General features: G+C 39.4%; 1 protein-coding gene across 3 annotated transcripts in view; it reads right to left on the minus strand.

The window, feature by feature from the left end:
• The window catches only part of whrna (whirlin a), a 204,357-nt gene that overhangs the window by 23,761 nt on the left and 165,652 nt on the right, over nt 1-14,944 (minus strand). For all 3 annotated transcript variants that reach the window (XM_055019461.1, XM_055019462.1, XM_055019460.1), the window contains exons 6-7: nt 7,014-7,226; nt 1,660-1,881 (exon numbers count right to left, since the gene is read on the minus strand). In XM_055019461.1, the coding sequence (XP_054875436.1) occupies nt 1,660-1,881; nt 7,014-7,226 (435 nt within the window). The remainder of the gene's footprint in view (nt 1-1,659; nt 1,882-7,013; nt 7,227-14,944) is intronic.

Here is a 14,944-nt window from a genome sequence, read left to right on the forward strand (position 1 = left end):
GGTATTCACCTGACTGTATACCTGGATTTGAGTGTGGCTCTGAAATCCAGTGTTTTTATCCTCCCCAAAACCACCCAGCTCTCTAATCTGCTTTACACAGCAGTGGTTGCAGCCACCCGTGGGTCCAAAACAGCACAAACCGACACACAGGAAGAATTACCGACCACCACACACACAGTCTCGCTCGCACATGTAAATGTCGCTTCTCAGAGGGGAATGTAGAAAGGCAGCAAAACCCATCTGAAGCATCTGAATGAGAGGTTCTGTTTGGTGGATAAATCTGTAGACAGTCAACAGCTTATCTCTGCTGTCAGCTTAGACGCTGTGTTTACTGTACATGTATGTATCTGGTGTGCGTGCCATCACTCATCTTCATCCAACCAAACACACAATCTGACGCATTAGCCACATGCTAACACGTTTGAGCTGTGCAAACTGAACAAAAAGCCCCCAGCTGTAATTAAAGACGCAAACAAAACACGCTGGGACTGACAGAGCAAACCGCCGTCTCTCATTAGAAATAAATCAAAATATGAAAAGTGAGCATCTTTCGAGCATTTCACTGAAGACTTAGAGCCAAGTTAATGTGCTTTGCTCGATTGAAGCAGCCTTGAACTGCCAGGCGGGAACAATGGCTTCCTCTGTGGAGCGGCTGCAGTACGTTATAGAATATATTAAGCTCATTAGGTTACTGTCACGAAAGCGTCTGTTAAATGAATGTAATGTAATGACTGCTGTCACTGCTGTCTTGGGGTAATAACATTAAAGAGAAAAATGGGGGCCGGCGCGTTATTTACCGAAAACTCAGCTCCTCCGAAGGAAAGAATAAAAACCTCAGGTGCTGCTTTGTTGATGCCTTGTAACAGGGATTTCATCGACACAGAAACAGCGAGAAGCCTAAGACAAGGATAAAAGCCTGACTCGCCACAACCTGGACTCCGTTCTAGACACTTTCTTTAAAAGCACTACAGTTTGTTGTCCAAATCAAGGTAAAGAAAGAAGAAAAGCACTCCAAACAAATTCACTGCAACAAAAAAAACCCCCAAAAAAACCCCAAACCGAGGTGAGCTGCTGTATGTGTGCTTGGTTCACGTCTACCTGCAGGGAAACTTTACATCTCTTTGCTCTGCTGTGTATTCTGTAAGTGTGGGTTTGTGATGGAAAGCATTCATCACTTTGGGCAGTAATTCCTACCTCCATCATATCTATCAGCCAGAGCAGCCTCTCCTGCAGAAGAGGTAGGGGGGAGAAGGTGTGTTTTTTTATGGGAGAGGAGGGTTATTGAGGTGGAAGAAAAAACACAACCTATCAAACATCAGCTGAAAGACTTTTCAATCTCAGCGGGGAGGCAGTGAAACGTGTCATTGTGCAGCCCAGCAAAGTCCAAACCCAAACTGGATATTTTTTTGGAGGAGAATCTGGTATAATCTATGGAAATATATCACACTGTCCTCTCACAGAAACTAAAAATGCAACACTCGTATCTTACTATTTGCAGGCTGAACTGCAACTTTGCCTTCAAACGTGTAAGAAAATCCTCAAATTACAGCTTCAGGTGTAAAATTAGCAATGCTTTCACCCAAAAAAATTTTCATTTTTGACGGTTTAAGCAGACGTACTCTTCAGAAAGAGCCACATAATGATTCTACTGCTGCCTACCCGTGCAGAGCTGAGGGTGGTGTTGGTCATGAAGCTGGCCGAAGACGACGTCAGGGTGTCCGGGTACGACACCATGGACAGGGAGTCCGGCTGCAGGGCCGAGGCTCCGGCCGTCCCCTGTCGAGCTTTCAGAGCCTGAATCTCACGTCGAAGCACCAAACCGTCGAATCGCTCCAGATCCTGGGCGGTTACCAGACCTCGAACCTCCGACAGCAGAGAAAACTGAGGAGAAAAGAGGAAAGAGACGGTTGATCTTTGGATTCTTCAGCATAACTTTAGAGCTAATTCTTGTTGTTTCTGCAGGTTAGAAATGTGTTTTGTTTATCTCTACTCTTGTTGAACGTCTAATCTTCGCTGTGCAGAACAACATATGTCATTTATAGTGTAGTAATACTGTATTTAGACTTGTCAGTTAAACTTTATCGCCTAATGTACACATCTGGCACCACATTCCAGCTGTGCTTAGTCAAAGCTCCGTCGTAACATTCACCGGCGATGTTTCAGACGTGCTGTGTCTGCTGTTCGACTGTCAGTTTAATAATGCAATTTACAGTTGTGGATTTAATTTGGTACCAGATGTTTTGTACATGAGTTAATTCTCCATCTACAGTCATAAATGTAAATCTACAGTGGCAAGAGAAGTGTGCAAACCCTTTGAGATAACCTGGTTTTCGAGATTAATCAATCAGAAAAAGTGATGATGGACAAAAAGTGATGGAAGTAAAAAGTTAATTTAATTCTCAGGTGTAAACAAACTCGATGCTGTTACGATCATTTGTGTTTTTATTGAACGCACTCATTAAACATTCACAGCGCTTGCAGAAAAAGTAAGTGAAACCTTGGATTTAATAACTGGTCGAAGCTCCTTTGTCAGCAGGAACGTCCAACAACTGTTTCTTGTAGCTGGAGATCAGATAATCAGGAGCAACTTTAGACTATTATTCTGTACAGAACCATTTCAGCTCAGACATGTTCTTGGTGTGAAGATTTAGATTTAGATTTGGGGGCGGTGGATTCCTCCTCAGTGTCCTGCCATAGACACCTTTAAAGTTCAATGATTTGCATACAGTAGAGAGATTGTCACCATTTCTAATAATTCCTTTAAACTTTAGCTGGTGGCTTCACTGACTGTATATCAAGATAAATGAACCCTCCGAGATGTGACCCACAGGTTTCGCTGATCAGTGGATTTGAAGCGCCAGTCGTTGCCTTGGCAACTCCTACATTCTCCAATACAAAAATGAGCAAAGTGGTGGAGTATAAATGGAGCTGAGGTGTCAAAGAAACATTTCTGGGCCATTGATTGACATATAAAACAGGCCAAGTCATTAATTATATAACATTTTAAGCCTTAATACAATTTAAATGGGTGAGTTACACATAAATTTACCACCTGTACAGTTGTCATAAAAGAGAAATTAGCTAAAGAGACCAAAAATGTTTTTGTACTTGCTGTAAATTAGTTTATTTTGGCTGTAAAGCTGGATATTATAACATGGGAGTCTGTGAGGATTGACTCGCTTTTGATATAAGCCTCAAGTGGCCATTTGTGGAACTGCAGTTTTTATCATTTCTGTATTAGTTCCAGATGTTGCTGCTTGATAATTCGTAGGTTTTCACTGATGATTCTGCATTATGTTGTTGGATTATCTAAGCTGGATGCCCACTTCCATGGAGAGGAACCACAGAACTGAATCATCTCCATTTATAAACAGTTTGTGTAACTGTGGATGGATGAATATCTGTCAGTATTAGTCATTCTCTATCAGTATTTGTATTCTGAAAGAATACTATTTATATATTCAATACTGTTATTTCCGCATCCAAAGGAATTTGGACAATGTGAATATCTGCATATGTAAGAAGTAAAACTTGTCTAAATTTTTTGGTTTATTTTAATTTTTGTATTGATATTTGCACTATCCACTTTGCTGCTTTAACAATGCAAATTTCCTCACTGTGAGGCTACTAAAGGCTTATTGTATTATTGAGATTATTCTACAATCCTTTCCAGCTTCATGCAAATGAACAATTCCCGGTGTTAAATCTTCTGAGATGTGTCGAAATGTTGGAGTTTTTTAAGAAGTCAAAGTAACTCTAACCTCCACCTTCTCTTGCTTCATTAACTGGACTTCAGATTTGCCAAATCTTGACTCTAAACATATTTTTCTTATATAAATGCCCTGAGGGTTCAGATATATTTTCTATCCTACACTGTGAATATCTGAATATTATGACTTCAGTGTACACAAAAGCAGTAAAATGAGTTACTGTTGTTAATTTAAAAAGATTTTGTATTGTATATATTATAGGTTAGACAAAGATGCCGGCATAATTGAACACATTTCTACACAACTCCAGAAGGTTTATGTGTGTTTTCTTGCTACTGTTTCTGTCAGTAACTTGTAACTGCTCCTTTTTTGTCTGTTCATGTCATGATGGAAAAATAAAAAAAATAACCTGCACACAGTTTTAACATTAAATTATTGAGTTTGACTAGCTAGAATTAAAATTGCATATGTCAACAATGTAATTTTGAACAGTTGTAATTACACAATTTTTATTCCAGATTTCTGTAATAGCATTTAGAAACAGTTAAAGATATTGGGAATTTAGTTTTGGCTGGTCAAATAGTACTTGCAAATATCTCAAACATCATTATGATTAATCTTAATTGTTGTGCGTGATGCTGCTCATCTTGTTTTCCATTGGATATTGGCCCAACAAAGCATTTAACTAGTGTTAGCAGAAGTAATGGTGGAAATTTTGGTGGATACGACCACTAGAAAATACTGTAAAATAGGAGGAGGTCATCAGCATAATGAGTGTGGATGATGAAAGTTTCCCCATGACAGATTTGTGGATCAAATTTACTAGTTCTCTGCTCTGACATGGAGTTAAACAGCTGCCATATGTAGTTAAGTTTGCAATGCCACAGTGGGCTGTAGATTCTGATGCCACGACAGATAAAATATATCTACAACTTCATTCTAACTACTTCAAATTTATCTACAGTTGACTTGTCGATGTCTGTAAAGAGAAACTGCATCGCCATGAATGGTAAAAGTGACGTCATAGATATCAGCAATACATTCAGTCTAGTTAATAAATGCTAAAACAGCAGCTGAGCAGCTTGGTAATGTCTGCTGGTCAACGTAGGATTTATGGGCTGCGACCAAATTGCAAACTGGTTTTGTTTGATGGAAATGGAAAGATATGTACAACGGAGCAAACTATGATGTAAAGTATTGTGAATATGGTTGTATTAGTCATTAAAGAGAGCAGAACAGAAGTTTAACAGGCTGTCTCCTTCCCTTTTAGACCTTTATTATCTGCTTCATTCTCACTAACTACAAACAATAAAACAGATCTGCTGTGTTTGCGTGCAGACGAAGTCAAAAACAAATGAAATGCGTCATTAGGGGCCAACTTTAAGTTAATTGCCAATAAGTTAAGGCATTTGTATGTGAACACGAGCGAATATTAGCACCTCAGAGCTGCCTGAGGAGAGCGGATCAGGGAAAAGAGCTGCAAATGAGTCGATATATCTACTGTATGTAGGGTCCTGTGTATATCGTCTATTAAAATGAATACTGCAGAGGGGACTTCTACTTAGATAATTGGACTCTGTGCAAACTATATCAGACATAATATGATATTAAAGCAAGTGATTTTACTTGTTTCAAAACAGATCTTTAAGAGGTCTTTAAATATCGGTTTGGTTATCTTGAAAAATTACACTGAAATACGAACCATTGATCCCAACTTTTAAATATGACAAAGATAAAGCTGATCATTTTTGAGGTCATTTAACCCAATAAATGCCTGGATTTGTGAAGGGTGAGGGAAAAACAACAGAAGAGCCACCCATACTGACTTTTAAGATGATTCTGAATTATATTTTTGTTAGATTTTTGAGAATATCTTATTAGGGTCTGAGCACCAAATTGTGCGAAGACCCTATTGAAACCCATGGACTTTCTAGACTTACTTTTTCTGACTCTTCATTTGAACTTTTGAAGGCCTAAAAAGACTTGAAAATGCGTGAAACTTTGCACACACATCAGGACCAGCAAAAAAAATTTGATTTTAGGGGAATAGCATAGGTGTGAGCCAGAATAGCTCCATACTGCCACCTGGAAAATTTCAAACATTTACTACAGCCAGTACGTGTCACCTAGAGTTATGAAATTTGGTACACATATATAACTCATCAATATGCAGTGACAGCCATACCCAAAACCCAACAGGAAATCAGCCATTTTGAATTATGTGTCATATTTTGGATGATTTTGTACCAATTTTGCACATTTTTAAAAGCTATAAACTAAAACAGGGTAACTCCGACAGAGCTCAAATTTGCCCAGGATGGGTGATCAAAAGCTATCAAAATGCTCTGCAAAAGTCTGAGGGTGTGAAAATGACGGCCCACAGAATTTCAATGTTTCGCCATGAAACAGGAAATGATGTATAACTACCCTGTACATAGGGCTGGGCGATAAATCGATTTTATCGATTAATTCGACTTTGTACTTAATGTCGATTTGTTTTAATGAAAATCGATTTTCTCATCAACATCCGCCACCAACGCCTTCCCGCTGGGCTCCCGTAGTTCAGAGTGCGGCCCCCTCCCCCCCACGCTTGACACGCAAACAACATGGCGGTGAGCGGGGGCGCGCGCTCTGAACTACGGGAGCCCAGCGGGAAGGCGTTGGTGGCGGATGTTGATGACAAAATCAATTTTCATTAAAAAAAAAAAATCGACATAAAGTACAGTCGAATTACTCGATAAAATCGATTTATCGCCCAGCCCTACTGCAAGGATGCGAGGACCTGCTCAACACTGCTTGCAGGTTTAATTTTATTTTGAAGTTTTATCATTTCCACTAAATTTCTAATACATGATCCAACCACAACTTTGATTTTGATTCATTTCTGTGTCATTTTTGTAAAAATCCAAATAAAACTTAACCAAAAACAACCCACGTACTAAAGAAGCTTTACAGTATCTCCAAATTCTGTACAAGGCAGCTGGAAAAGCTTTCTGCGGGCTTATGAAACAGCAGTGTATTTGAGAAATTGAAAATAAAATGCCTTTGATTTATTGTGTTTTCTTATATGGTGAACTGCTGCCGACTGTGAGAAAATCCAGAGACTTAAGAGGCGGCGAGGACGGAAAAATACAAAACAGAGCTGTGAGCGTTGGCAAAAAGCCTTGGCATAAATCTCAGAAGGGTTCATAAAACTTCAATTCAAACCACACAGCAGCCGCACACAGGTTCCTACAGAAAGAAAACTGATTATCTTCTGATCTTTTCTCTTTGCCTTCTCAGACAGACGACCAGCCTCCTCACCTTGGCGTGGGTGTTGAGCAGCTCAAACAGTGCCATGACCAGCTGGTCCACGCCGATGTGCCCGTCCCGGTACTCCTCCACGTAGTAGCCCATGGTCTGGCGCTCGGCCTCCGTCAGCAGGTGGCGGGCCTGCTCCTCCAGCATGGCTCTAGACTGGTTCACCAGACTGGACAGGGTCACCTGGGAGCCCGCCACGCCTTTATAGAACCCCGGCTGGAGGAAACAGGAAAGAGAAATGAAATAAGACCAAAAAATCAAACAAGTTTTTTATTTCTTATTTTATATATGTGTGACTGAGGGAGGAGGAAGCTGAACTGAAGGGGTAAAGAACAGGTCAGGGAGAGAACAGCGGTGGTGGTAAAATGGGATTAAAACTCAGAACTTTAAGCAGTTTCAGTTAGTACTTTTGCTCCTGAGACATTTCTACTCAGTGTGGGTTCAGTTTTCACTGCAATATAAAGTCCTGCAGCTCTATGGAGACAGAACAACCATTGCTATAATCCTGGCTAACAAAGCAAAATATAAGTCATTTTCTGTGTAGTATGACACAGATATGCCAAAAATCATAAAAAAGAGAAAACAAATGTTTAATTTCTTTATTTATTTCACAAAAATAGGGAAAAATAACTATGATTACAAACAGAGAGAACTAAAAATCATCTTCTGTGCAGCATGATACAGACATACTGCCAACAATCATAAAAAAAAGAAAAAAACAAATGTTGAATCTCTATTTATTTTACAAAAATAGAATCAACATGTTCCAAGTTCATACAGGTGTTACTAATACTGGAAAAAAAGGTGAATCTACATACTACACAAACCTTCATTTTGAATGTCTCCATACATCAATTTGCTCTACATAAACGCAGCTTGCAGTTCATCCGAGTAGAGTTGAAAAGTTCCTGATTTTTTGTCATGTGACTGCTAATTGCAGCTGCATCACTCTTGGCTTTACGGTTGTACAGAATAAAGAAGGATTTTTAGGTTTTTACAGAATCACATTGGTCCAAATGCTTTATTTTTGGCAAATTTTTTGAAGAAAATGTAGAATAAAGTGATTTTGACAAAAAAAGTCATGATTCTAAGGTAAGATCTGGGTGAGTTTTAATTTAATTTAATTCTTCTAAGAGTTATTTTAAATCTTATTTTATGACAAACTCTGCAGTGTAACTTTTAAAATGTCCTTGCTTCCCAACTTTTGTTTTTGATTCTTTTACTTTTCTGCATCCTTAAATTTTAATGACCTTTTTAATGATTTTATAAATGTTTTCTTTCTTTTTATAATTGTGTTTTCATCTGCTGTTTTAATGTCCTTGTGAAGCACTTTGAATCACCTTGTTGTTGAAATGTGCTATATAAATAAACTAACTTTAACTTTAATTTTGGCAATTTATTATTAAAAAAATCTTTTATTCACGTTATCTTTAAATGTGGCTTCCCAGTAACATAAAGGACAACAGAATTTTTAGGTTATAACATAGCTTCATTTTTGGCCACTTTTTAAATGCAACATGTAGAACAAAGTGATTTTGATGGAATACTCAGTTTTTAAGCTGAGATTTGGTCAAACTTCCTGATAAAAACACCACATCACAGATGGGTTGTTGCAAAGTTGACAGTCTGATGATTCTTTCTGTTTTTACAGTTTGTAGCTTTGATAAAACGTGTAACTGTTGGGATTTTTCTAAAGATAACACGTCACGGTTAGTTAGTCAGGTTTTAAAGATAGCATGTCTTTTGAATAGGAAGGTTTTGGGGTTCAGATGGTTAGAAGATGTTTTCAACAATGATGAGGAAATGATGAAAGAAAAAGAATGAGGACTGAAAGAAGGAATGAAAATAAAAAATTAAGGGGGCAAAGGGAAAGGGAGAAATGTGTTGTCAAGTATGAAGGTAGAAAAGATGTAACGCAAAATTGAGGAAAGAAAGGAGAAAAATGAAGTCGAGGGAAGTTTAATGAAAGGGATGGAGGAAGAGGACAGGCAGATGTTGATTTGACATGAGCAAAACCTGTAAGAAAGATGGAGGAGTAGAGGAAGAAGAGGAAAAGAAGGAGAAAGAGGTGATGGATAGGGAGGAAAGACCGGAGATGGAGGAAGATAGCGGCCAAGACCCAGATGTGACAGAGGAGCAGGAGGGTTAGAGTGGAAACAAAGGCGGGAGACAGATCAGGGCGGACAGAAAAGGAACAAGAACATAAATTACACCCACATACATCGAACTAACCATCAGTCTTTTTATCCCAAATGTATAAATTATCATCCTACTTCCTTCTCCCTCCTGTCCCACTGTCATCCATTATCATTAAAGCTTTGTGGCGCTAACACCACAGCTTGCAGCAGGACAGAAACTGTGCTGTTCACACATGTGGGTGGCAGGTTTCTTGTGGTTTTTTTTGCTTTCATATCTGTCCCCGTTGTGCCAGCTGGCTCCTCTGCCAATCAGAAAAGACTCGACTCTGGCACTTGAGAAACTTACGAGCTGCCAATATCACTTCTGCACTTCTCTGTATCTGGCTCCTTTCTCCCCCTATCGCCGCCCGTTCCTTTTCTTTTTTCTCCAGTTATCTGCTCGCCTGCATGTGGCTTTTTCTTTAATTAACTCCTTAATCAAAGACGCCACTTCAAAGTCACAGCTTTAGGGTCCGTGTCTGCCTGTGCGAGGCGGAAACAGGAGAAAAGAAACAGGCTCGGTGCCATATTTACCCTCCTCCGTCTCCACTCGGCACCTTCACCTCCTCCTCAACTCTCGGCCGACTGTATTATCAGCTGTAGAGTCCTGGTTTGACCAGAGCCAACAACTGTTTAGCGCCCAAGGTGAACGGTGACGCTACCTCGCACGAATCCTAATCGCTGCAATGCTTACCGCGAGCGTTTCTCTGAAAGGCTCGTGTCCTGGATGCTAAACTCAAGGGTGCATTGGACCACAAAAGTCTGTCTCTGGCTGTCGTATTAGAGGGCAGATTGGCACTTGAGGGACTTAATGAAATCGGTCGTCACTCAACTGGAGTGGAACACCTGCGGCCTGCTGCTAACGAGGCCTGCTGGAGGAAGGCGACGCCCAGAGACGAAGAGCTTTCTTTTTTAGGACTGCAGATCTGGTAAGGCGGGTCGGTTCGCTGGATCCGGTCCAGGTGTGAGGTCATGCTTTGGCTCGGTTTTGTTAAATGCCAGATAATCTGATTATTCCTCTTATCGCAGTGACAAACAACAATGCCGGCGACCACCGCGACACCCAATCGATACAGAGGCAAATCAGATAAAGTCGGATCCAAAACTGGCTCGGTTAAATGCCATGTGCTTTATCTTTGCTATAGCTTAATTCCACTGGAAAATACAGGGCAGACATATAGTAGAAAGACAATTTTACAACAGACATGAGGCAGTTCTTTGATGTGTTTCATAAACCTCTCTTTGCCGGCACTCTGCTGGTGTCAGGGTCACATCAATGTACTGTACAGCACATTACACTTCCACTGCGCCTTACTTTTCTGAAAACCTGCAGCTCAGAATAGCTCATCTAATGACTTTTATGCAAAACCATCCTGAAAAACAATAAGCAAATGGCTGGCTGAGCTGCTGGGTATAATAGACCTGCATGGTGGTCAGAAACCTCTTTGCACAAACAAGCAAGAAAAAAACCAACCAAAAAACAGCGATGACTAATCCTGCTGGATTGGAGGATGGTGCTAAAAACATACTCCAGAAATGAAGCACAAGACTCACTGCTGGTTGAAAAGATCCACTTTGCAGAGATCCAGAGAAACAAACAGGTCGGTGACTGTGGGTTCTAAAAACAGCCTGAACTGTTTGTCACTTCCTTCAAGCACTTAAAAGCACTTTAGCATGTTAATAACTTTGAGCTTTGTCCCTTCTGTCCTTTCTTTCTGTACCTGAAAGTATTTCTGGTTCTGGAGCTGAAGCTACTGGTTCCACCAATTGGTCCATGGTTGATGATCTTTTTGTTTGTTTTCTGTTTGTCTCTGTCATCCTGTTCTCTCACCCCTTTAGCCTCACCCCGACTAGTCGAGGCGGATTGCCGCTCTCCCTGAACCTGGTTCTACTGGACATCTCTTCATACTGAAAGGGAGGTTTTCTTCTTCTTTGTCCCCAATTTTCTGCTCAAACTAAATCTTTGTCAAGTCTTAACATTAACATTGAAGTTTGTCATTGAAGTTAGCTTGAATTTCCCTCGGGAATAGTAAAGTATCCATCCATCCATCCATCCATCCATCCATCCAGACTAATTTGTATTATACAGTTTTGGAAAAAAATACTTGAGCACCTGCTGTTTTCTTTACAAAGTCTATTTAACAAGTCTTCAACGATATTTTGTTTGACTTTTATCGTAGTGGTTAAGCATTTACATCTTCTTATAAAAGACATGAAAAAGTCTACATAAAATTCAATACATACAGTGAATTATGATGTTTTGAAACTGTAAAATTGTCAATATTATCATTAGATGGATAAAAACATTCTTCCAATCATCACTATTTTGAGCATAAACGGCATATATAAAGTCAACAGATAATCCAACCTAAATTATGGTTCAATAAGGTCTCAAAGAAGAGATTTATGAGGTGACAAGAATAAAGCCATCTTAGTGCTTAATGATGACAGATACAGCATTAGAGCAATAGTTAACCAGCTCAGAATAAGCAAAATTAGTCAATTAAAAACTTAAGAAAAAAGGGGCAGTGTGGCTCCACCAAGAATCACAAAGGAAAAGGCAGAAAACTGTGGTCAAAGTGGTGTATTATTATTTCCAGAGCTATTTATAATATTGTACGGTCGTATTTCTCTACTGGAAAACCACTTTGGCTCAATGCCTGTTGTTTTAAATGTGCTTTATAAATAACACTGAATTTACTTGACGTGGCTCAAACTATTTTCCACACAACCCGGTTTCATAGAAGTCAAGATGATCTGTTGCTAATTGATTTTCAACAATTATACCAACAAATTGTGATTTTTGCTGTGTTCTGTTCTGTATTAATCGACCATAACAAAGTCACAGGGAGGGGCTAATGATGGTTAATTAACAAGACTTGATTTACTGTGTTCAGTAGCAGCATTTACCACAAATTATATTTCCATCCATCCATTATCTATACACCGCTTAATCCTCACTAGGGTCGCGGGGGGGCTGGAGTCTATCCCAGCTGACTCAGGTGAAGGCAGGGGACACCCTAGACAGGTCACCAGTCTGTCACAGGGCTACATACAGAGACAAACAATCACTCTCACATTCACACCTACGGGCAATTTAGAATAATCAATTAACCTCAGCATATTTTTGGACTGTGGGAGGAAGCCGGAGTACCTGGAGAAAACCCACGCATGCACAGGGAGAACATGCAAACTCCATGCAGAAAGATCCCGGGAAAGCCGGGACGCGAACCAGGGATCTTCTCGCTGCAAGGTGAAAGTGCTAACCACTATACCACTGTGGAGCCCCGCAAATTATATTTGTTATTGCAAATGAGTTGCATGCAAAGGTAATGTTTCTGAGACGGGTATGTTTGAATAAATTAATTAAAGCATGGCCGATGACAACTCTCGATTCTGACTGGTTGGAAGGTGTGGACTAACTTTTATTATTTGGATAGTTTAATCAAACATCTACAACACAGGTGTTTGCAGTTTTAAATTATGTGCTTGTATTAAAATGAAGGTAAGAAAATCAAGGCTTTGTTAAAACACTGAACTGTGTCCATCTCTATTAGATGTGTTTAAAACGCTGATAAAAACTGGAAAGTGGACTTTGTGTTGTCAAAAGTATTGATGTCAACACTCATTTTTAAATTGATTGTTATCAGCATGAACCAAAGCTTGATCCTTTGTTTATGTCTGCTGTCACACAGTTGTTGTAAAAGGAGAGCTCAATTTGTGGCACAAAATTAGGGTTTAAATCTTTTAATAATTTTCTTCAACAATAGTCCACAGTTTTGTCAGTAAATCTACGATTAATTGGTAGCACAATTTGAGTATCATGGATGTTTATCTTGTGCCAATGTTGTGTTTATTCAACAGAAACATATCTTTAGCTACGAACATGCACATATGCAACTGGGATATAGAAATGTGTTTTAGTCAATCCCAATTTATTTCAAACAAATGAGCACTGGCTGGAGGTCATTAAGCGTCTCAGAATTCTTTGTCATGGTGGCCCTTTATTAGCTAAACGACAACCCAACAAAGCTCTCTGCTGCCAACACGGTACTGTCTGCAGTCCAAGTGATCCCGTCCATGGTCGCTACAGTTTTAAACAGTAATAAGCTCCACCTGGTGGAACAATCAGGTACTACAACACATTTTCTGGCATTCATGTAAAGAAAACAAATTTCTGTAATTTTTTTTGGAGCTTGTGGGGTCACTCTACATCCTCTCAACACTACTTTTCAGACGGTTCTTCTCTACAGCTTTACAGCAAGGTTTGTGGTCAGCTATGTAACATTCAGGAACAGCTTCAAATGTAGTTTTTTTTTAATGCATTGCAGAGTTATTAACTTGACAGGCATTGTCACATTGGATTGATTTTGATAACTTTAATGCACTAATAACTCAGACTGGATCAGGGCAATCTAGCATATTAATATCGCATAATAGTGATCTGTTAACTGTCTAGATACACCACCGTTCAAAAGTTTGGGGTCACCCAGGCAATTTCATGTTTTCCATGACAACTAACACTTTTATTCATGTGCTAATATAATTGCACATGGGTTTTCTAATCATCAATTAGCTTTTCAACACCATTAGCTAACACAATGTAGCATTAGAACACAGGAGTGATGGTTGCTGGAAATGTTCCTCTGTACCTCTATGGAGATATTCCATTAAAAATCAGCCGTTTCCTGCTAGAATAGTCATTTATCACATTAACAATGTCTAGACTGATTTATGATTCATTTAATGTGATCTTCATTGAAAAAAAAAGGTTTTTCTTTCAAAAATAATGACGTTTCTAAGTGACCCCAAACTTCTGAACGGTAGTGTATAATGGGGTTTAGTAACAGCTGGGTTTACGTTCCCTGAGGTTTAAATTTGTTCTTCAACATTCAGTCAAATTACAAGAACTGTTTTAAATAGTTGTAGAATAAAACAAATCATACATTATTAACCTTACTGCTAATTATTGCAACAAACCAAGAACAACCAACCAATAGTTCGTACACTGCAAGGTCAGAGTGTGTGTTTTCCAGCTCTCCTTCCATTAACAGTCAGATAAATTTTTTCTTGCTAAAGTGAAAATTTCAACAGTTCCTCACATCCCTGCACTCTTTGAGTCTGTGAAGAAGATTATGAAATTATTTTCCTCACAGGTGCTTTCCTCTAAAAATAACAGGAAGAGGAAGATGACTGGAGATTGCCATGTCAACGCTGTAAAAACTGACTGCACACGATGATGCCACAGATTAAGTTTGACCTCGCAGGACACAGCTTAGTATTAAAACACAAAGCCCACAGAGAGAATGGGGGGGAACCTCTGCCATGTTGTAATAATACAACCGCAAAAACACCCAATAAATTAGCTCCATCGCTGGATCCCGGCTGACAGAACTTCAGGGTCTCTGTGTGTTAACTTTATAATGGCAGTTCTAACAACATATTTACTACACAGGTGTTCAAATTTAATCATATTGCACGCTATGAAGCCATAAAAGAAATGAATGATGGAGTCAGATCTTGTCCTCTGTGCACACATCGCCAAGAAGGGAAGTCAACTGTGCACTTATCTCGGTTTAGGACTTCTAATCAGCTTCATTAAAGCGATAGGTGGTGGTCACTAATCACCGCAACAGTTTCCTTTCAGCCCAGTGTGCTATAAATCAGTGTGTGTGTGTGCGTTGTTTTGCTGAGAGCGCTGCCACATCAGCGAAATTCTTCCACACGCCAGAAAATAAATATTATTACACGTCTGAC

The sequence above is a fragment of the Amphiprion ocellaris genome, chromosome 17, assembly GCF_022539595.1.
Source record: "Amphiprion ocellaris isolate individual 3 ecotype Okinawa chromosome 17, ASM2253959v1, whole genome shotgun sequence".
NCBI classification, from domain to species: domain Eukaryota; kingdom Metazoa; phylum Chordata; class Actinopteri; family Pomacentridae; genus Amphiprion; species Amphiprion ocellaris.